At 32.1% G+C, this 24,213-nt stretch overlaps 1 protein-coding gene across 3 annotated transcripts in view; it reads right to left on the bottom strand.

Annotated features, from left to right (window-relative positions):
• Ncam2 (neural cell adhesion molecule 2) overlaps nt 1-24,213 on the bottom strand; it is a 479,693-nt gene that overhangs the window by 75,142 nt on the left and 380,338 nt on the right. For all 3 annotated transcript variants that reach the window (XM_048803529.1, XM_015478659.2, XM_048803530.1), the window contains one exon: nt 15,112-15,285. In XM_048803529.1, the coding sequence (XP_048659486.1) occupies nt 15,112-15,285 (174 nt within the window). The remainder of the gene's footprint in view (nt 1-15,111; nt 15,286-24,213) is intronic.

The raw sequence follows: 24,213 nt of genomic DNA, 5'->3' as shown, positions 1-24,213 counted from the left end.
CATTGAGTGAGTAGAAGGCTGTGGAATTTGGTTGAGGAGATCATATGATCTAATTTGTTGTACAAATTTATAATGCTGTGTATAAAAAGAATTAAAATCTTCCCTCTTGACATTCACTTGTATTTAGTAAATCTTAATAAAATGCAAAGGAGAATGAATTACTAATCCTAATTGCTATCCTTAGGCAAATTTGTGATAATTTTTCCATGTATATTGAGAAGCAAAATGTGCATCAGGCCTATAAAAATGCAAATAATGGTACTAACCACCTGCTTTATTAGAAGGGCAAGTGCAACCTGATTCTGTTATATAATTCCTTTCCTATTTATTAAGAAATTTGAATACTTGATATCTGCTACAAAACCGCAGAGCAGGTGTTTTCTCTTTAATGACTTGCTGTTTTTTAAGGCTTCTTGCTTTTAAATGATTGAATAGGCTAAAACTTATAGTAAGTCAGATTCTTTTGCAGAACACAACTTTTGAGACTATTTTGAAAATTCTTTAACTAAATATCACAAGGATCAAATTTAATAAAAGTTTCATCATTTGAAACAATAACAAGAGAGTTTATAATTTGAAAATATAATAACTATTCTTTTGAACACAATCATATATGAACTGCAGGGCAGGTGTTCCTAGTTAGTAGCTACGCCAATTTGTAAGGTGGGGATAGTAACACCTGAAAGAATAAAACCACATCTCAAACTCACCAAGAGGAAAATTAAAAAAATAAAAACTATAGAATATTGAGTGAATTTATGTGATTAAAATTAATTAGCACAAAATCAGGAAAAATAATTTTCTAATATGCATACACACATACAGATTATACTAAAGCAATTTAACAAAAAAGATTATAGAGAAGGATTATTTTCTCATGCTCTCATGCCACAAACTCTGCTCAATGTATGGTAGACATTAGTTGTTTAATGAAAAAAGTCATCATATAATTTATAATTAGCAATGATACTGTGTGATTTTTGTGCATGTATCTGAGTATATGTGTGCATGTTTCCATAAAGTCAGATCAATAAATTTTCACAATGTGTTAAGTAGGTATCCTAGGCATGGGAAATCATGACTTACCTTTACAATACAGCTATTTCAAAAGAACATGCACAGGATGTTGGATTATTGTAACTGTCAGTATTTCAAGAATCAGAACATTCTAATAGTACACAAGCAAACAAAAAAGCAGTAACCATAAACATCATTGTATAAAGATTAATTCTAGAATATACAGAACCGAAAAGCAAATTTCAATAACTATCCAAAAAAAAGGAAATTTCAAAGATACCATGGAAGTATTTATTTAGTTGAAAAAGAAGACAACATATATGAAATGCCGCAATACACTAAGAGCTCTTAATCTCTACTAGCTGCATTTGTTTTTATAACATCATAATTTTGCTTCAAGTAATAAAGGAGAATTTGAAAAGGTCTACCTCAGTCACAAGATCACGTTTTATTCATACCAGTACTAAAAAATAACCTCACTGATTATGCCTGAGAGGATTACTTTTGAGACTGGCAATGCCTGTCCAGGAATCAGGAAGATGTAAAGTCATCCCATGATCTACAAGACCCTGCTGGACCTGGGGTTTGGCCATTGTGCTATTCATACTTCCTTCAATTCTACTCCTTCATCATGCCACTACAACCTGAGTTGCTTTCCTGCTGACCTCTGCCCAGGACAGGTTTCTTCTCAATTGTGTGATCATGCCCTGACTTCTTTCCTGGCTCTGCCTAAATGTCACCTCCTCAGAGACTCCTATCCTGACTACCACTTACTAAAGTGGTCCCCATTCTACCTCTGTTTTACACACCATATTCTTGCTCTGTTTGAGTTCCATTCATACTACATATTACTACCTAATTTTTAAATATACATTTTCATATATTAAATTCATTGTTATGCATATTAAATCGATATTTTATCTTTCATTCATAAATATATTTTATCCTCTTCATTATCTCTAGCCATAAAAATTTTAAAATCTACCTAGGTAATTTCAAAATTTTTGTTAAATTAATCAGTATATATTATTTAACTTTAAATAATCAAGTAGGGAAGAATTTTTTATCATATATAGGTATACACACATATGTGCATAGATACATGTATACATACAAAAAAATATTGCATATGTACTATTACATATATAAATACTATATATATTACACTGACATATGTAATGATATGCATGATTATATATATGACACACACAGGGTTTCTTAGTTCTTTTGCAATTCCTATAATCTAATACCAGAGGATGTGTAATTTTAAAGAATGATGGTTCTAATGTCCTCATCTAGTGAGGTGTTTTGTTGTTGTTGTTGTTTTTGTTTTTGCTAATGCAGACTCTACAAATCACTGTGCAGTGTAGGGTATCACATGGTAAAACCAAGACAACTTAGTTTACGTCTCATCTCTTCTTATAAAGCCATAGTTTCTGCACCCAAAGAGAAGAGACAAAAGAAAAAAAAAATCCACAAGCTCATTGTATTCAGGACCCAGGCTTATGGGTTTTAACTTTAGTTGTGTCTCAAAAGGTCCCATCTCCTATTACCATAATCAGGTTAGGTTTCCAATGTCTTAACAACTTAAATGGGGATAAATGCCAGTGTTTGTTTTGGCAGATTGTTTCTCTCTCTCTCTCTCTCTCTCTCTCTCTCTCTCATATTAGTTCATTTCATATCTATAAGGGGGATAAATAACTACTCCAAATTACATGCCATAAGAGATGAAGTCACTACTTAACTATTTCCTAAGATGAAGAAACAGGAAAATTCATTATTCTTAATTTGAGCAAGCAGAAATGGAAGAGACATGACATATGTTTGTAGTATCAAGTGAGAATCACTGGTTAAGGCAGGCAGGTGAAGGTATAGAATGTAGGATGAATAAATAAATGTAGGATGAATAAATGGAGGCACAGGACAGAACTACCCTAAGCTGAATATCACATGCCTCTAGACCCAAATCCAAAGTTCTTGCTATGTGTTCCTTTGTCACAACAACACCCAATTGGGAATAAAGACCTCTGTTTTGGAATTTCAAGTTGAAACAGCTTCATAGAACATAATCATTGTTTTGTGATGTAAGACATACGCTTTCCATATGGTAGTCAAAACTGTGCAAATTACCAAAACTTGTCCTGTCACCAAAGGAGATTTCCTTCATTCTTTAACAAGCCAGTAGCAGCAGACATGCTACATAATGGTTATTGCTGTTTTGGGGCTAAAGAGTGGGATTAAGATTGCATTTTAGGGGAAGAAAAACTGCTATCACTATTTTACTACTGAGTATATTTATGTGCAGCCTGGATTTTTTTTTAACCTTGACAGGTATAATGAAGTTTTATATTTATGTCTTCGAGTTAGTTTTGGAGATCTACTAATTACAAAATATAAATTCCCAGAAAAAGTTTGTGGATTTCATTTCTAGAAAGTAAAATAAAATAAACAAAATTTTATTTTTTGGATGGTTTAGATAAATTTGACCTAGACATGGTGAAAATTTATATGTGTTCAGAAAGAGTTAATAATTGTTTAACTCTATTTTTAAACAAAATTAAGTTATCCATTGAAGCATATAAACTAATGTAGAAGACTAAAAGATCCACACAATAAAGCTCTCTGGTGTGTAGTCAAGGTGTGGAGATGTGACTCCTCTGATTATATTAAGAGGAAAGCATCCAGGCATGGTGGCACACAATTTGGGAGCCTGAGATTGGAGGATCATGATTTCAAAGCCAGCCTCAATAAAAGCAAGGCACTAAGCAACTCAGTGAGACCCTGCCTCTAAATTAAAAAATACAAAATAGGTCTGGAGATGTGGCTCTGAGTTCAGTCCCCGACAGCTGTTCAAATAGTAGTATAAGCAATACTTACTAAAGAGTTGCAAAGAAGAGTAAAAATACACTCCTAAAATAATCCAGTCAAGGTCACATAAAAGCTAGAATTTATATTGGAGAGTGAAAGGAGGATTTAAATAGCATGGGAGAAGGAATAGCATAAACTCAAGAAAAGCCATAAGAAAGTAAATTGCATTTGACATCTTAAGTGGACCAGCTTGGATGTGCCAAGTGATAGTGTAGAGTGGTTTGAGATCAGACATAAAAGAAACATTAAGATATTAAGATACATGAGGCACACAGATATCTATGTATACAATGCATATGCATATAAAAAGAGCATATACATCCATAGGTATGCAAATATATACAATGCTGTCAACCAGATTTTATTGTGATTAAGATAATTTGACTAAAGAAATGGAAAACATTTTCTAGATTATCTTTATGTACCCTAATGGTTTGTTCTTTCGCACACTTGGGAATACATATATCCTATTTTAGGCATTGCTGTTATTAGTGGTTTTCAAAAACGGCAGTGATAAAACCAAGGCAATAGTAAGAGGTAAATAATACAGTTATCAGACATTAATATATGGACAAATAAAGAATTCATGAGACGGCAACAGTAAGAAAAGGTAACAGTATTTTCTTTATGGTACACACATGAAGTAAAGTGATATAAGCTTCTCAAGGGTCATAGGACCCTGTAAGATATGTCATCAACTCCTACCACACTCTTTCATATTCAACTTCTCTCCACACTGTGACCTTGTTTCCGATCTTCAAATACAATGAGCCTGACCTTTTTGGTGATATTTTCCTTGGCTTTCCACTTAATCTCTCAAAACTGACACTTTTTAATTAAAGTGTTGAGAACCAGTATGGGGTCAGTCTCTTACACCACTTCTGATCCTGAAGGTTCATAGTGTTCACTCTTCCCTGTGAGGTACTAAATGAAAGAAGACATTAGAACCTTCCCAGTATACATACTCAGTAATAGTAGAAAGGTTCTATCCTCCTCCTTAGCTTTTGAGTATAATTGTATACTACAGTAGAGAAAATAATTGATGCTCATAGAATTCTAAAAATCAAATATCAAATAGTGTTTAAAGTATACAGGCCATGATTTCAAAACTTTACATTTATAAAATTTAAATGTGTCTTCTAAAGTGTACTAACAGTAAAACCCACTATGGAAATAACCATGATGTTCAACCTACAGGGATTCTTAAATTCTGTTAAGAATGTGCATGATAAATTCTATAAAATACATTTATGCTGACTTTGACTTTTAGTGTGCAGAAGCATGTAAATGAGATGAACTCTTTTTTTTTTTAAGTTTTGAAAACTGAATATTTTTATCCTCCTGTTGATTAAATTCCTATAACTCATGGAAGTCTTTTTTTCTCTTATAAACATCTTTCCTACCTACATTAGTATCATTTCTACGTAATATTTTTCTGATTAATAAAATTATAAGCAGCATATAGAATTATGTATAAATATTTGGTTTCATCTTGAGATATGGTGGAGAAATTTCTAACAGACAAGTAATTTTACTTAAAACTATTATTTATCTTAAATTTCCTCTTAGGTTAGTGTGTGTGTGTACTTTGAACTGCATAGTTAAAATTCATTAAGTTTGGAATTATATAAAATATTCTAATTTAGCTGAGTTTCTTTTTATGGGTACAATGAAAACAGTCCAAAATATTCTTGTTTTGAATGTTAACATACAGAAACCTTTCTACTACATGCAAATTTGAACAAATTTTCTTTCACTGAAAATATAGAATTAGTGTGGATTATGTTTTTTCCTTTTCTTTGCAATTCATAAGAGTTTATTGCACTTGCATTTAACATATGCAGATGATATTTTACAGCCAATTTCTCCTTTACCATATGAAATATAGCCATTTAGAAATGATAGCCCTTTTTCTTCAGGCACATTTATGTTGGTAATAGTGTAATCATAGAAGATATTTCTTATAGAAAAAATTTAAAAGCAGTGAAACTCATTAAGATTTTAAAATCTGTAGTGGTTTAACACTAAACACTGATTATTTTAAATTGTTTCTATAGTAGTGAAATTGAACAGTATGATGGAAGGACCATTTTCACTCAGGCAACTGTAAACAACCTGGATTAAAAGAAACATTGCAGGGTACATCTGGAACCATAACTTGTAATAATGTTTCGATAACTTTTAGTTATTTGGAAATGAAGGGAATCCATAGTTTTTCTATAGAACAACCATCCTAGTATCATGGAAAAAGGTTATCTTTCACTTATTATTTAGAAATAAAAATTTAGACACTCCTCATCACAATATGTAGTTGAGGAGTCTTGCTAGGTACTTGCTAGGTGTGCTATAGCATTTTAAAAATATAAAAGCAATCAAAGCTTCATGTCATTTTACCATATGAATCTTTTACTCCTTGTTTTAAAAAGTTTCCTACTAATATATTATAAAAAGAACATGCAGAGTAATATAATTTTTTTTACAACACAAGCAGGTAGGCAAATGTCAGATCCAGATAATGGAGGGATTGAAATGTTAATTCCTTCAGAGCCCTTCCTCTACCCTTATCAAGATAACCTGCCCCTGCTCCAACCTGTTGCTAAGGTAACCTGTCCCAGGGATTGTCCCTCCCTACAGGGAGTTGTTAATTACATCCCCTTCCTGCCCAGGAGTGCCACTCCTCCAGCCCATCTGCTTCTCACCTGTTGTGCATTCCACCAAAGCATCTCCTGAGCATCAAATGAAAACTATTATTTATTTTTAGGAACAAAGAGAATTTTTAGTATAACCATAGCCCTAAAGAAAGTAGAACACATAAAATTTTGGTTGAGATTAAAAGAGTTTCTAAATGCAATTCCAGTTGCCTAAGTATTTCAAAAATCAAAAAATTAGATCATACTATTTGAATTGTTTTATGTTCCCTAAAATTATGTTTTACAATAATATTCTTCATTCATTTTGTTTTGGAGACTGAGAAAAGAGTTGCTGTTTTGCAAGATCATTATTTTCTCTTCATTAAGTACCCAATGAAGTAAACAGAACACACAAAGTGCTATGGCAATGAATATTGCCTATAGCTCCTTTAACCAAAAAAAGTCCAATTACATCTGTGCTACATGTTTCTCACTTGACATTAAATGTCAAGTTGATGTATGATCCATATGTGAGTAGTTCAAGATGTTGCTACTTGATTTGTTCACAATTTATTTTGAGACTAGTTGGATGTCATATTGGAGATTGAGAAGATCAGTAGGGTTTCAGCTAAACTTTGAAGAACATAATAATAATTCAGGGCTCCATTGTAACCCTAAAACTAGGACTAGGAGAGAGTGAGCAGATGCAATTCATAGGTACTTAATTAATGTGTTATAGAGAATTGAAATCTACTAATAGAAAATTCTAACAACAACAACAAAAAAACTTGCCTGCTAAGTAGCATTGCAGCTAAACAAGAAGTGAATATATGTGAAGTCAGCAATTAGAAGTAGAAACCTGAACTGAATAGTAATAAGATGCAGGAAAGGCAACTGACTGTCAGATAAATTAAGATTAATAAATAAAGCCACTCTCAGGGCCAAAAACAGCTGAAATGTTCATGAATCTAAACACCTTGTATTTTTTTATACAGAAACCTAAAATTTCCTTTTCCAAAATGCTTCAAAGTTGATTAGTATAATTGTATTTGCATAGACCTCTTCAACATTATGGTAAATATTAAAACAACCTAAATTTTATAAAATAATGATTCCTTCACTATTTGAAAATATACATGTGCTTTGAAACATGACTTCAGATTTTCAGCCATCTGTTCATGTACATAGCCAGAAAAAGAAGCATACCACATAAGTACACCAACAAGAAAAAATATACCATTTTCACAATATTTTTAAATGCACAGACTACCTCAAATAAAAGGAAGATAACTCTGCAGCATCAAAAATGAAGTGGAGCGGAGGAGAGACCTGAAGTTAGAAGGGGTGCCATATAATTATTTTTCTATTGGTTATAGAAATTCTGTTGAAAATACCACTTGGACACTCAGAACTTTTGCACAGAATCTTGATAAAGAATATTGCAGTTCAATGACCTCCATGAGGAGAGAAGAATTGTGATGGGGAGTTGAAGCTGGTACTATTGCATCAGGTCAGGACCCTCAAAATTATTGGAAGAAATAAAAGGGTGGAGTAGAAAAACACATATAGACATACACATCTGCCTGCTGGTAACAAAAAATCATCTGGCTTTGTCATGAACCCATTCCTTGATAGACAGAGGGTGGAATAAATACTTATTTGAAAATTAGTAAGCTTACACATACTTTCATAAAAGTGCCAAATAACAGAATTTAATTAAGTGGGCTCTGATGCTTCGTCCTTTCCAATGTCCCAGGGCAACTACCAGAAACAAAAGAATATCTTCTATGTAGTAATGTGCCCCAAATTTAGGCTATGCATTATTTCTGGCAAATAGATAAACAAAATACAACATAATACAATAATACAACAATCAAAACATATGCAAGAAAATTAACCACTATTAGATTTACTGAAATAAATGAACAAATCCAGCAAATAATCCAAACACTAATATTTAAGCATTTACAACTTCACGAACTTCAATAATCAAAACACACAATTAAAGTGTTTAAAACTTTTTTTAAATCAAAATTGGCAAAATTTATAATATGCCCAGCTAACTTGGAAAAGAAGTGAAAATCAGGTGGATTAAAAATATGCTTATTAAATAAAAAACTGAATAGGAACAGTAGGTTAAATATAAGTGAAAAAAGAGTAGTATGGAATGTTGAGCTGAATAAATTCTCATAAACTTATAACAAAGATGAATAGAATAAGACATAATAAAATGTATGTAAATACATATGATAACTCAAGTTCTCCAATAAAAAATTCAGTATATAGCTTGGATTTCAGAGTGAAAGTTTTGCAAGAATGGGGGAGGAGAAAATATTCATAAAAGTAATGTTGTAACATTGTCCAGAATTAAATCAAGACATGATTCTTAGATGTAGAAATCACACTGACTCTTAAGCAGGATAAATAATAAACAGATATACTAAGTAATAGTTAAACCTCAATATCAGAGTTTAAGTTGATGTCATAAAAGCAGCCAAAAATAAGAAAGTAACAATATCTACAAAGAAATGACCCCTCCAAAACAGTAACAATGGAAACCAGAAGAGAATAAAATATTGGAATCTGACTGCTCAATGAAAACCAATATCAAATTTTATTATACAGCTAAAATAAAAATATTATTAAAATAAATCTTTTTTGAGATATTAATGAAAGCCATGGTCCTCCTTCTTCAAAAAATTTATAATTACAAATTAATTTTTAACTTTCTCACAATAGCTAAAACCTATCCTCTACTGTAGATAATCAACTTTTACCCCTAAAGCAAGCTTCATCAGAGACCTGTGTACTGGGGCAAACTTTTTGAGATCTCTTATAGTCATGCTATTATTAAATTAACCTAATTCTCAAAGCTTTTTCTGATGCTCAAACACAATGAAAAGAAGCAACCGTGTAATTATTTTCCTCCCAATTGTGATCACTTTGAAAACACCAAGTACAGACAACATACAAACGTATGTACATTCAGACAATATTTGTCATGCATGTTCTCTAAATAAGAGTAACTTGTATTCAATTTTCTCAAATCTTAATTGAATAGAGGATTTAAATTGTGGAATACTAAATAGCACAGGCTTTAGAATCAGACTTCTTGGTTTCAATTTCAATTTCACTATTATTTTTCTAGGTAACCTATGGAGAAGTTGCTAAACATCATAGTCTCAATATTCTCAATATGGATTACTCTCAATTTTGTAGTCAAGATCTATTATTTTGAACTACTTTCAATACTTAACACTGTGACAAAATATAATAAATATTTATAAAATGTTAGCAATAATAAAAATGCTAATAGCCCGATCATTTTTATTTTGCCTCAGCAAGGAAGAATATGATCACTTTAGAAGATTACCAATATATCCTATGTGTGGAGTAAAAAAAATTTATAGTAATTTAACTCTCAAGGCATATGGGTAGACCACAGGAACTGAGAGCAGCCCTAGCAAGAGGTTGTAAACTTCAGTTTCACAGCAGCAAGAAACTATCTAAGCAATAAGGAAGAGATCTTAGAAATATTTTTTCAAAAGAGAACTCAAAAAAATTAGCACATTCTTGCCAATATTGTTATTTTTGCTGTGTAAAATCTGATGAAAAAACCTACTCACACCATGCTTGAACTTCTGACCTAAATAAGTGCAAACTAATAAATAAGTATTGTTTAAAAAAAGTAATTGAAAAGAGTAATTTATATCAGAACACAGCACCTGAGAAGTAAATTTCATGTGTTAAATGAGAAATTTGCTCACTTATTAATATGTGCCAATTTTGGGTTTTTGGATCAACTAAAAGTTGGCTTGGAATATATTCATGAAATTTTTGTTTTTGCAATAAAGTGAAGTAATAATGCTAAATCAATGAAGATTGATTCTGTGGTCTATATATTCACCTTTTTAGCAATGCATAGACACATACATTGCAGAACCTTTTTTATATAACAGATATAATGCCAACAAAATTTCAAGATCTTAAATTTTTAAATTTACATTAATCATGGACTTAAAAATATACTATGTCACATATAGAGATTTCAGCCTAAATATATTAAGGTCTTTCTCAGTGCAGAGAGCTGAATTGATTAGTTATACCTCTCCCAGAGAAGCTTGCTTTTAGGAAAATTGGTGGGCAGGAGAACAAAAGGACTATGCAGTTTTCCTGGGATAGACATTCCATAGGCAAACCTCATGCCACAGTTGATAAGGACAACCAGTGGACAGATCAACTTTCTTCTTTTAATCTAGGTTATGCTTTCTTTTGTGAGATACTTGAAGTCCTAACAGTATCTCTGCATCAGTTACTGTATAATAATACACAGAGCAATTGATAACAGAAGGAGTATATACCAAGGATGCCTAAGGAAGCCGGTTGTAAAATACACACTAGTGAAAGTGACACATAAGACTTTTGTCATGTATGGAGCAAAGAGTAGATCATTCACTAAGTGGTACAAAATGTTATCATATTAGCTTTGAAATAGGAGAGCAGAAGGAAAGGGCTCTGAAGTAAGAATAATCTGTGGATCCAGCAGCCCTGCCACTTGCGATGGATTTGGTGAGACTGCTGCTCTTTGATATATTAGAAGTGGGAAGAAATATATGGCATTTGTGCAAGCCTCAATGGGGGAATTGCAATATGGTTCTTTACTTTCTTAGTCACAGGTAATGCCATATGTGGTGCAGGACTGTAGGCTTGAAACAAAAAAACAAAAAACAACTCTTAATATGCTACTGAGCATTTGTAAGGAAGGAATGACTTGACCAAGGGATCCTAATTGGATCATGTAGGTATGTGATCAGAACTATCCATCACAATCTGGCTCCTGACCAACTAAAGCATAATGTCTTGCTGCTCAATAACAGCCTATCAAATGAAGTGGTGCATCTAAGATGGATAATGTTCTGTCTGCAGTTCTGCATTTAGTTGGGTGAGGATTTCTAGAGCCTGCAATGGAGCTTAACTATTTTATTTGCTCATTTCTGCTTCCTCCTCACCCTTTTCATAAGTATTGATCCCTAATATACATCTTAAATCTTACTCTTCATTTAAAATTTATTTTTGTACACATGAGTTTTAAATTCTTCACTTAAAATTAATTTTTGTATACACATACCTCCCAAGTCTCTAGGGTTACAGGTATGTGCCACTGTGCCTGGTGAATTATCTCTTTAAAAGACTTACTGACTCAATGAAATCACATTATTAATTATCTTATGAAAAATTCAACCAGAAAGTACTAAAATTAATATTTTCTATCCTCCTATCCCACTAAATTTCAAATTTCCCTCCACTGTAATATACTACTAACACTTGACATATTGAGATTGATATGGCACCCTTGTTCTACTTGTTGAGTTCATATGCTAAGAGTGAAGATCAGAAAATTCTAATGGGTGCAATATTTATTAGATGTGACATGAAAATAAATATATATACTGTATAATATAATGCAAGAAATATGGTTATTGCTTCCTTGTCACTCATCCTAGGGAAATGGAATTTTAGTGTGAGGTTACTTCCGAGAAGGAATGGAAGTAAAAGCACATTCTGGATGATTCAGAATAAAAGAGCAATATCTGTCAGTGTTGAATGGCCATAAGCCTTCCTGATGAGAAATATGTGATGAAAGTTGAATTATATCCCCCTTTCTTTTTTTTTTTTTTTTTGGTACCTGGGATTGAACTCATGAACTCAGGGCACTCTAACACTGGGCCACATGCCCAACCCTATTTTTTATTTTATTCAGAGACAGAGTATCACCAAGTTTCTTAGCACCTCATTTTTGTTGAGGCTGGCTTTGAACTTTGGATCCTCCTGCCTCAGCCTCCCAAGCCGCTGGGGTTATAGGTATGTGCCACTATGCCTGATGAATTATCTCTTTAAAGAACGTACTGACTCAATGAAATCACCATCACTCAATGAAAATATGTGTGCTTAACGGAGAAAGTTCAAGTCAAAACTACGTTACACATTCTAACAATCAAATCATTGCTGTCAATTTATAATAAACGTAATTATAAATATTTACATTGCATTTCATATTTGTATAAACATAAACAAATTGTTATTCTGATGAATGTATTTAGTATATATATATATATAAAGAGATGATACATATTTTTAGTGAAGGAAGAGTAATGCCACATACATATCCTTCAATATTAAGAGCAGTTCAAATCGAGCAAGTTTACAAAGCTTGTGTCCTTACTATCCATTAAATTTGTGTGTCCCTTTGGGTCACATATTTGTATCTATGCCTAATATCCAAACAGGAGAACTATACTAAAGAATGCTTAAAAATATGGTTCTCTTTAAAACATGGGATTTTATATATATAATGAGATCATAATGCTATTATAACATGTAAATTTGACATTAAATAAATAAGATTGCAAAGGTTAATCCAATTTTGGGAGAGAGCATCTGCTCAGCAATAGGTAGCTGTATAGGAAATGGAATGGATGTAAGAGAAGATGTAAGTGCTAAATTCTATATATTTTAAGTCTGCTGTATGCAGGACTCAACTGAATTATTTTTATACCTACAGACAACAAAAAACTATAATATCTGCCAAATATATTGCTAAATAATGAAATGAAAAATTCAAAAAACAAGGCTTAAAGCAGTAATCAAAAATATTTGTGCTACACTGAGTTGAAATTATGCAATGATTTGATTACATAGTTTTTATGACCTTAGCCTGGTTTAAATTACTTGATAACATATCAGTGAAAGAAGAGCTGACTATGGAAACAGAAAAAAAAGAAAAGAGAAAGTATCAATGCAAATATTTTCCTCAAGTGAAAGTGAAAAAACCCATGGGTCAGGATTTTGAAGTCTCATTAAGGAGCTTTAAGCAGTCTTAATCTGAGATTGTTAAATATCCTGTTCATGCTGTAATTTTCCTTGCTCATGCTCTAGATTCATCAAGCAAGTTTTAGTCACATTTTCTTTCCTATGTATTATAAGAAAAGGAAATGAATGCCCTAATTTCTGGTATAGTGATTTCTCATGATAAATTAACAAATGTGCTTTGTTATTATATATCCTTCTCATAAGCATAGAAATCTGCTTCCAACAATTACCTGGGGTTTAAAGTCACATTTTGAACTTGGTGAAATTGGCTACAGTAAACCGTTATAAATTGTCCATGAGGCTGTCACTTTCTAAGTTCAGGGAGAGTCAATTCACCTTCTATCCAGCCCTGTTTAATTCCTGGAATATTCAGACTTAACATTACTTTTCTTCATGGTTATACTTGAGAACTCTACTGTATAAGAATTAATTTATTTTCTCTGTCACTCACCTAATATCTGCTATATTTTCTCTATCTTGAAAAATTAAATATATTTAAAAAAACCGATATTCTTGAATCCAAGTTAATTTTTTTTTCTCTTTTACTAATGTCCTTGATTTCACTCACACTTTCCATTTTAGGCATAATACTATTATTGTTTTTTTTTTAATAAATCTTCTCTCCTGAGACACATGAAGTATGCACAAGGAATGTTAACTATCCAAAAATTTTCATCATTAAAAGAAATAATAAGGATTCACCTGTTTGGGGGTATTGTTTGAAGTGTGTGGTAAATGAGTGATGATCGATTCATTAATATTTCTCATATTTTTATGAAAAACTCTGAAGTTGAATTCACTTGAAACTAAAAAAAAAAAAAACAAAGTAAACACTGGTGGCCCTTGAGCTATTACTTACTCTTCTTCATGTTCTCTAACATGGTTCCATCCGTTCTTCTCAGAAGGTCTCAGGCCTGAAACCCTATACTACACATGTGAGAGCCAAGGCAGAGTCCCCAGAGGAAGGACAGTATGCAGTATTAATTTCCTCAACATTTTATGCTATTCTTTTGATGACTCAGTGTACCTCTGTGTCCTAATCAATAGAATCCAATACTGGAAATTTCTTATTATTTCTTGATATAATTTCTTCTTCTAAAGAACTGACAAATCACATTTTCACAATTCTACATAAGTGAATAGAAGTTTCACAAATTGTTTTGACATTTCAGAATCAGTGAATTCTATCATTCAAAAATGATATGGTTTGTGAAATAAATTTTTGTACATGATTTTTTAAAGATGTCTTCATGAATGGACACATATTGCCTATATTTTATATTAAGAATTTACATGTATTTGTGAAAAATCATTAGTAATAAAAAGCACACATTCACTCATCAAATCTAACATGTTAGCAATTGTCTTTTCACAGGGCAAGTTTTAAAAAGGATAATTTCCCCAAGAATAAAAGTTTGGTGATTCTGTTAAACCTTTCATCTGTAATAATGGCGATTTAGGGTATAGCTCAGAGGTGGATCACTTGCCTAGCATTTGCTAACACCTGAGTTCAATGCATAATACTTCAAAACACAAGTGGAAAAATAAATAAATGGTAAACACTTTCTACTCTATCTTAAGTTATTCTTAAGGATAATGTGTCACTGGAAATGTCCTTCCAATCCCACTGCACTTCAATTAAAATATGGAAAATGAAAGGTTAATCACATAGGTACACTGAATATCAGCATGAATTAATCAACATATTTTGAAATCATTGACTCACTTTGAACTCCATGGGAGCGTACTATTTTCCAGGTTTCTGATGCCACTTCCTTGACATCCACTTGATAGTGATGAATAGGCACACCTCCATGGGAGTCCGGCTTGCTGAAAGAAAGTTTGGCTGTGGTCTGTGACAGCTCTATAATCTTTACTCCATAGGGACTGGATGGCACATCTGTGAAGGAACAAACACAATGGACACATAACCTAGTTTAACGTAGATGGACATTATTAAGTCTTGCAGTGTCATGAGAATTAAGAGTGAAGGAAAATTGCTGAATATATCACTTAGTGTGTTTAAATTACAATGTCCACTTAAACACTCCAATTGGCTCTTAATAGCAAGAAAATTACACAAGTGCATTTCTATTACCACAGCAAATAACAATAAAACATTCAGCAAATTAACTAAAATATTCACTTATTCAGAAAATATTTTATTTCCATAGTTTTATGTAAGAACAACATTTTTTTGATGTCAAGGAAAACAAGTTTCTGCGTTATTATTAAAACAAGTTTGTGTGTGTATTAGTCTGTGTGTGTATGTTTGAGAGAAAGACTGACACAAATAAAGTGAGACAGATATTAGAGGTAATATCTGTCTTTACCTCTAAAGGGGAATAATTAAAATGTAAAATAAATCTATTATTTGATCATTACAAATAATTTTTTGTGAAATGTTTTAATTTTACAGAAAATGTTAATATGTTTATTTTTAATGTTTTGTTTGCATTTTAATCAGTGCATTATAATCATACACAATGCTGGGATTGGATATTATGTATTCATACATGCACACAATACAGTATGATTTGGACAAGATCATTTCCTGGCATAATCCCTTTTCCTCTTTTTCTCCCTCCACTTGGTCCCTTTCCTCTACTGTATTGATCTCCCTTCCATTTTCATGAGATCACCATCAAAATTCTTTCCATTTTACCTCTCTAGCTTCCACATGTGAGGGAAAACATGACCCTTAACTTTTTGAATTACAGATTATAAATTATACCATCATTTATAATGCACTTAATTAAAGGAAACCTTTAGTTATTAAGGTTTTTTTTTTCTTTTTTTCCTATCAGGGATTAAATCAAGGGGTGCTTAAGTACTGAGCCACATCCCCAGCCCCTTTTTTATATTTTATTTAGAGACAGGGTCTTGCTGAGTTGCTTAGGGCCTTGCTACATTGCTGAGGCTGACTTTGAACATGGGATCCTCCTGCCTCTGCCTCCTGAACTACTGGGATTATAGGCATGTGCCATCACACTTGGCTGAGTTACTGAGTTATTAGTCCATTTTAAAGAATTTCTAATAATATTTTTTGAATGTATAACTCCATTGGTTACATTATTTCACATTCAATAACATATACTCGGTGGAAACTTATTTTAGCTTCTAATGTACAAAACTTCCTTGGAAAGAGTTCTCTCAAAGGCAGAACAAGTAGAACAAAATGAGAAAAAAAAAGTCTCAATAAGGAAATTATTGAAAGTTATGCTCTAGAAACATCAAAATATGGAGTAATTTAAATCATTAAAGGGATTTCTCTCTTAACTCTTTTCCCTCTTTTCTATATTATGTTTGAAATAAACTTTGGAAAAAGAAGCAGATATAGATATTTTCAGAAAGAATCTATACACACAGATATTTTGTCAATGTACATTTCTATCCTGATATCAATTAGGTATTCATGTAAAAATTGCTAAGGCAGTCAAAAGTCAAATGACCCATGTTTGCAAGAGTTAGGAAAGTGTACACCAGAACACATCCAATTATGTCTTATCATGGTTCTAGGCAAAAGCTAAGATTACAGGATTATGGCCTTTTGGACCAATATTACAAAAAAATGCCTCACTATATAGTTTAACTGAAAGTCACTTAGAGATGCTATGAAGTACATTTTGTTATAACTATAATGTTCAAATGTAGATGTGTTGAATAATGATGGCACCAAAGTCACAGTACTATTACAATCTTATCTAGAAATAAAAAATTCAAGTCATCTAGATAATAATGTATTAAGCTGTTAGACATAAAATATTTTCTCAGTTTTCATATTTTTTACTGTCTAGGTTAAACTACAAATATTTTCATATGTAGCTTTAATCCAAAATGAGAAGGAAATCAAACAAACATGGAATGCCCTTAGAAGATGAACAATACTTCAAACCACACTGAGCAACTGTCCTACATCCTAAATTGGCATTGGTCTAAATTGGCATCATAGCAATTAGCATAATCCTCAATTCAGAGACGTGTGTCAAAAGTGAAGGTAGTAGACTCTGGGGGATGAAGAAGAAACGTTTTACTTCTGACATTGGCAGAATATACATGATCCTTTGTATGCACCACTCAAGAAGAGATGAACCCTGATGTGGTGCAACTGGAGAAAAATAAAGCCTCCACTCTCTTAAGCACAAAGTGAGCATCACTCAATATTGGCCATAGCCTTTACTTTTCTAGTTATATAGTCTATTTTCAGATCTGTTGACTCTTGACCTTGATTTTTGAAATGTATACTACCTTTGTTGTGCTCTTCTATTATCAGATTAAAAATGAAAGAATTCTTATATCATGCAGATCTTGTCTTTTTACTTTTTCTTTTTACATTCTGAGTATATATGTTCTATTACTTACTGACTACTGAATTATATTTCTTCCAGAAAGTAACAAAACTTTTATACATACACATATATTTATACAGACATCTCTCTATATAAAAGTAACATTGAGCAAAATAACTAAACTAAGTCCTCAGAAAACATTTGATAAATGAAAAGTCAGAAATTAAAAATGACATGCAAACTATGCTAGGTGTAAAAACTATGTGAGACACTATATTTGTTACTCAGGTAAACTGAACCATTTCACATTGTGTGCATACTTCAAGACCTCATGATTTATGTGGTAAGTGCATACAATTTGTCTGTCAACCCTGAAAGTAAAGAAAAAAATAATACAGATACAGAACATGTCCAAGTGTCTGGAATCAATATTTTGAATTTTTCTCTTCACTTTCTTAATAATTTGGTGATCATCTTAATCCTATTTTATGCATATAATAGTTATTCACCACATTATTTTAATAATATCTGCATTAATTCTTGTATCTATCTTGTCCTCATTTCTAATACTCACCCCCAAACTTTGGACCTACCTGCCTCTGTCTGTAATGACATTTAGTTTCCTTTTCTATTGGATTCACCACAAAAACTTCAATACGCATGGCATGTAAATGCAATATTAGTCTTTCCAAAGAATCACTCTAATTGCTTCCCTGAAGGGGACATTCAGGCATTTCATTCTCATTATAACATCAATCTTAGCCTTTTCTATCTTTCTCTCAATATCCTAGATTATCTAACATGCGGAATGTATGCAAACAGAAGACTACTGTGGAAAAGCTATCAACATAGTCCAGTATAGACGTTCAAAACCACACGCAGTACTTCCGTCATTGTTAGCATGTATTTTTAAACCTCTTTCTAGCATCTTTTATCTCAATGATTAATGAATGCCATCCCACTGAATGAATAAATGATCACTCTTTCTTTTCAATTCTACTGGTACTGGTATAGCATTGGACTAAGAGATTGGATATGGGATCAGAATTTATGGATCCAAAACGTGGCTTTACCAAATTCTCAATGGCAATCTTTAACTAATTCCTTAATCTTGCATTATTCTCTTTAAAATAGAACTTTGAATAATATCTATTACTAGAATTGCGGGGGAGGTGTCAAGTGACAGAATGTGTAAAACAGAAACTGGAATACACTGAGCATTTGGTGGATATCACTTACTATAATTTCTGCTCTCTCCTGGTAACTACCTGCCTTCTATTGCATCTCTCTCATCAATTTACAAACATCAATATTTCCATGAAATTGTAAGTAATTGGTACAATACCAAGGTTCGATATCGAAAATTTTTCTTTGCCTAATAGTAGAGAGATAGTGTCATGATCTGGGTTTCAGACAGAAACAATCTCTGAAGGCCCTGTAGGACCCTGGGCACATGACACATATTGTGTATTTATTTCCTAATGAGCAAAAGAGCAACAATAATATTAATATTAAAGCTGTGATAGTAAGTTGATGGATATAAATCACTCTGCATTCACAAATATAATTTTCCCTCATCTTCTTCTAAAAGTTATCTACATATAAATAATATTGGTAAACATTTTGATATTTAAACTTATGTCTGGTACCATATATTGATTGAAGTATAAATGTGACAAAAAAAAGTGGGGGAGAGTTTTTTCTCTTATTTGATAAAATAAAGGAATTCAATAAATAAAGAAGAATTAATAGGTGAAATGAAAGTATATGCAGGGCAATAAAGTCTGGAAACAGATTTAAAAGAGCACATTGAGTGTGTGTTCCCTGTTTAATAAGAAAGCATCTCAAAATGATGATAACAAAATAAAGCAAAATCTTAAAACCATGCATTTGAATGTACTACTGGTGTGGACAAAGAGGCAGACAGAAGAGGAGATCTGAATAAGCACATTTTTAAAATGACGCTTCTGTTTTACTCAATACCACTTTGGCTACCTGGAATCTTTTGAGGTTTTATATGAATTTTCAGATTTTTTTCTATTTATATGAAGTGCACCACTGATATTTTAATTTGACAGAGATTATACTGGATCTCTACAATGCTTTGGGTATTATGAACATTTTAGAAGTATTATTCTTCTAGTCCATGAACAGGGAATATCTTTCAACTTACTTGTGTCTTCTTCAATGCCTTTCATCAGCGTTTCATAGTTTATGTGATAAAGATATTTAAACTTCTTTATTGAGTGATTACTAGAAAAATAATTTTATTTTTGTAGCTATTACAGATAGGATTGCTATCTTGATTGCTTTTTTTTAGATACTTGCCTTTTTATATAGAAATGCTATTAAATTTTTATGTTGATTTTATGTCAAGTAATTTGCTGAATTCATTTATTATCTCTGACAGTGTTTGGGTAGAATATTTATAATTATCTATACATAAAATCATGTCACCTGAGAAGGAGGACAGTTTGACTCACTCTTTTCAAATTTGGAAGTCTTCTTTATTTTTAATTGTTTCCCAAGTTCTCTGACTCACAGTTCCAACATTATGTTGAAGAAAGCAGTGGAAGGGACATGCTTTACTTATTTTGGATCTTAGAGGAAAAACTTTCAACTGATCCTAATTCAATGTGATATTAGTTTTGGGTTTGTTATAGATAGTGTTTCCTGTGTCAAAAGGGTTTGCATCAAAGCCATAAATAGAGTATTACCTGAATTCAAAATATAATGCAAAGCTATGATGACCAAAACTACATAGTAATGCCAGAAAAAGAGATGTTATCGATGGAGAAACAAAAATACATGTGCACATGTAGAGCTTTCTCTCTCACCAGATACAAAAACAACTCAAAATCGACCAAAGAGTTAAATATAATACCTGAAACTCGGAAACTACTATAAGAAAAGAGGGAGATGTTTTATGATATTTTTGGGGCAAAGATTTTTCTTTTTTTTAAATATGAACTCAAAACATAGGAACAAAAGCAAAACACACAAGTACTATAAAGTATTAAAAACTTTTTAAATTAAGACATCAGATGAGATTAATATAGAGAATATATAAGAAAATCCCAAAACTTAACAGCAAACAAATAAAAATACCAAATTACAAACTGGGCAAAATGCATAACTAGATATATTAGAAAAGATGACATGCAATTAGCCAATGTGCATAAGAAAACATGGACAGTGTCACTAATTATCAGAGGAATGCAAGTCAAGACTGCAATGGGCTAGAATATCACATAGCACAAAGAACAAGGATGACAAGGAATGTAAATTAGTATAACTATTATGTAAAACAATATGGAAGTTCCCCCCCAAAATTAAAAATAGAATTACTATGTAATCCAGAAATATACTACTGAGTATATGTCTGAAAGAAATGAAATAAATTTCTACAATACACATTTGCACTCAGGTTTATTGCAGAACTTGTCATAATAGCCAAAATAAGGAATAGATCTAATTGTCCATCAACTGATGAATGAACAAGGAAGCATGGCACATTTCCACAATGGAATACTCTTCAGTCTAAAAACCAATGAAATTGTACCATTTGTCACAGCATGAATGAAACTGGAAGATCTATATTAAATAAAATAATTCAACCACAGAAAGATAAATAATGTATGATCTCAATCATATGTGCAAGTTAAAGCAGTTGACTTCATAGAAGTAAAGTGAAGGTATTTTCTAGAAATTTGGGTGGTTAGGGAGGAGAAATGGATAGGGAAATATTGGTCAAGGAGATATATAATTACAGATTGAAGGAAGAAATAAATTTCAGGACTTATATAGTAAAGCAAAGTGAGTTCAGTTAGTTATGATGTGTATTCTTGAACAATATAATGAAGGGTTGGCATGTAGCAAAGCAAGAGGGCACTTGCCTTTTATGAGCAAGACCTTAAGTCCTGAGTTTAATTCCCAGCACTGATAAAACACAGTGTGTATTTTATATGCTGTCACCACAAAAGTGATAACTATGCAAGGTAATGCATGCATTTGTTAGGTAGGATTAAACATTCCACTGACTATATATACTAAATATTATATATTTCTATATATGCATATGTATATAATATATGTGCTTTAAAACATCATATGCACACAATAAAAGCACACAATGATATTTCTCAATTAAGATAAATATATGAAATAATACTTTTAAAATGAAATAAGTTATAAAATTAGAAAACAACGTTTCCTAGACTTTACAATCAAGTAAAATTACAAAATGGTGGAGATTCAAAAACCAGAAAGATTAGTTGTGTTTGTGTGTGTGCATGTGTGTGTGAGTGAATGCGTATTATAGCTCTTCCTTAACTACTTTCTCAATTCTCAGCAAATAAGTGGATCTTAACATCAAAAGTGAAAATAGTTGACATGATCACTTAAATTGAACCCCATGACCTCTTCCAATTTTATGGAGATACAATTTACTAATAAAATTGTATATATCTAAGATATATAACTATATATCTTAGATATATACAATTTTAGTTTTGCACATGAAAATTTGATTTTTGCTGTGAAATAATCACCATAATCAAGCTAGTCAACGTATCCATCATTTATATTTTTATTTTATGTGTGTGTTTATATGTGTGTGTTAAGAACATTTAAAATCTACCTTCTTTTGCAAATTTTACTATAAAATACAATATTATTAAAAAGAGATATAGGTGAACATCATATCTCCAGAATTTATTCATCTTGCATTCCTGAAATTTTCTAGTCTTGGACCAACATATATTCATATCCTTGTCTAGCTCCTGGCCACTACCACTCTACTCTCTGCTACTCTGAGATCAACTTTTTTAGAATTCCATATGTATCTGAGTTCATGTCATATTTGTCTTTCTGGGTCTGGATTATTTTGCTTAGCATAATGTTGTTTGGGTTCATGCATGTTGTCATAAGTGATAGGATTGATTTTTAAAGCTGAATTTTATACTCACATATACACATACATACACATTCTTGTAAATATTTTATTTATCCATTCATCTGTCTCTTAAGTTATTTGAGTAGATTTTAAGTTGAAATAGATTATTTTCTTTCCCATTATCTTTACTTCTGGGAACATGGTTTTCTAGAATGCTGGGAAGCTGGTGCTGAAGGTACGGTGGTAAGACAGTGAGTCAGCTCTTACTCCACAGATAAGGTCTTGGTGTTGCTAACCTCAGATCAATAAATCTGAAGTGTTTGATTGTTGTAAACCTTCTTTAAAAAATGAATGCTTAGGGGAATACTCTCCCAGAGCTGTGTTTCCAACCTTATGGTAGATATTTTCTAATAACCCTCCACATCAATTTTTATAATTAATTCAACTTCCCTTTCCATTTAAGGAACTAAAGTCTAAGATGTTAATGACCCAGACTCCGTCTCTGTAGTTCATGCATATAGGCAATTAGTATGAGTGGCACATGTGTACAGTTGAGGATGCTGGAGGAATGTGGATGCCATTCCCATTTTCTTGAGAGGTGAAAATAGAGAAGAGCACCTGAAGAGGTGAATAAAGGCTGGGATCCCCACTCCATGTTTATTCTCATGTTCCTGATACAGGTGGATGTGATATCAACAGAGGGTAGCTTGGCAGCAAGAATTGATGACCTGTATGTAGAGTTGTAGACTTGAGCTTGTTTGTGCTGTGTTCTGAACTAAAAGCTGGAAGACCCATAAATGCCTGTTGTCTTTCCTATTCTCTACATTTCCAGTGATTGTATAACAAACTAATTCTATTATAATATTTTCTGCTTTCCTTATTCTTCAATCTGTGTCTAATAAAAATCCAAAAAATTAATGTTGGTCCATAAAGAATTGAATTTTCTAGATTTGGTAGGACTGCATCATACAGTATGTCACTAACAACTATTTGCTTCTCAAGAACACTATGCTAAGATGGGTCCCATCTGCTTCTGTTTTCAGTGAGCACTTTATTTCCAATAAGGTGTATATATTTTTAACTATTTCAAAAGATCTGTGTTCTTAATATTGATGCCCCTCAAAATTTGTGCATTAACAATTAAGCACCAATGAGATATTTTTAACAAGCAGGGTTTTTGGGAATGTAGGCAAAGGCCTAATGATGAAAAAAAGTTCATCATCTCTAGCAATTAGAAAAATAAAAATCAAAACTACTCTAAGATTTCATTTCACTCCTTTCAGAATGGCAGCAATTATGAATACAAATAACAATAAGTATTGGTGAGGATGTGGGGAAAAAGATAACTCATACATTGCTGGTGGGACTGCAAATTGGTGCAGCCAATATGAAAAGGGGTATGGAGATTCCTTGGAAAATTGGGAATGGAACTACCATTTGATCCAGCTATCCCTCTCCTCGGTCTATACATAAAGGACTTAGAAACAGCATACTACAGGGACACAGCCACATCAATGTTTATAGCAGCACAATTCACAATAACTAAACAATGGAACCAACCCAGATGTCCTTCAATAGATGAATGGATAAAAAAATGTGATATATATATATATATATATATATATATATATATATATATATATCA

This window comes from Marmota marmota, unplaced genomic scaffold (genome assembly GCF_001458135.2).
Source record: "Marmota marmota marmota unplaced genomic scaffold, marMar, whole genome shotgun sequence".
Lineage (NCBI taxonomy): Eukaryota > Metazoa > Chordata > Mammalia > Rodentia > Sciuridae > Marmota > Marmota marmota.
The sequence above is the reverse complement of the archived record's forward strand: the minus strand, read 5'-3'. Positions and strand labels throughout refer to the sequence as shown.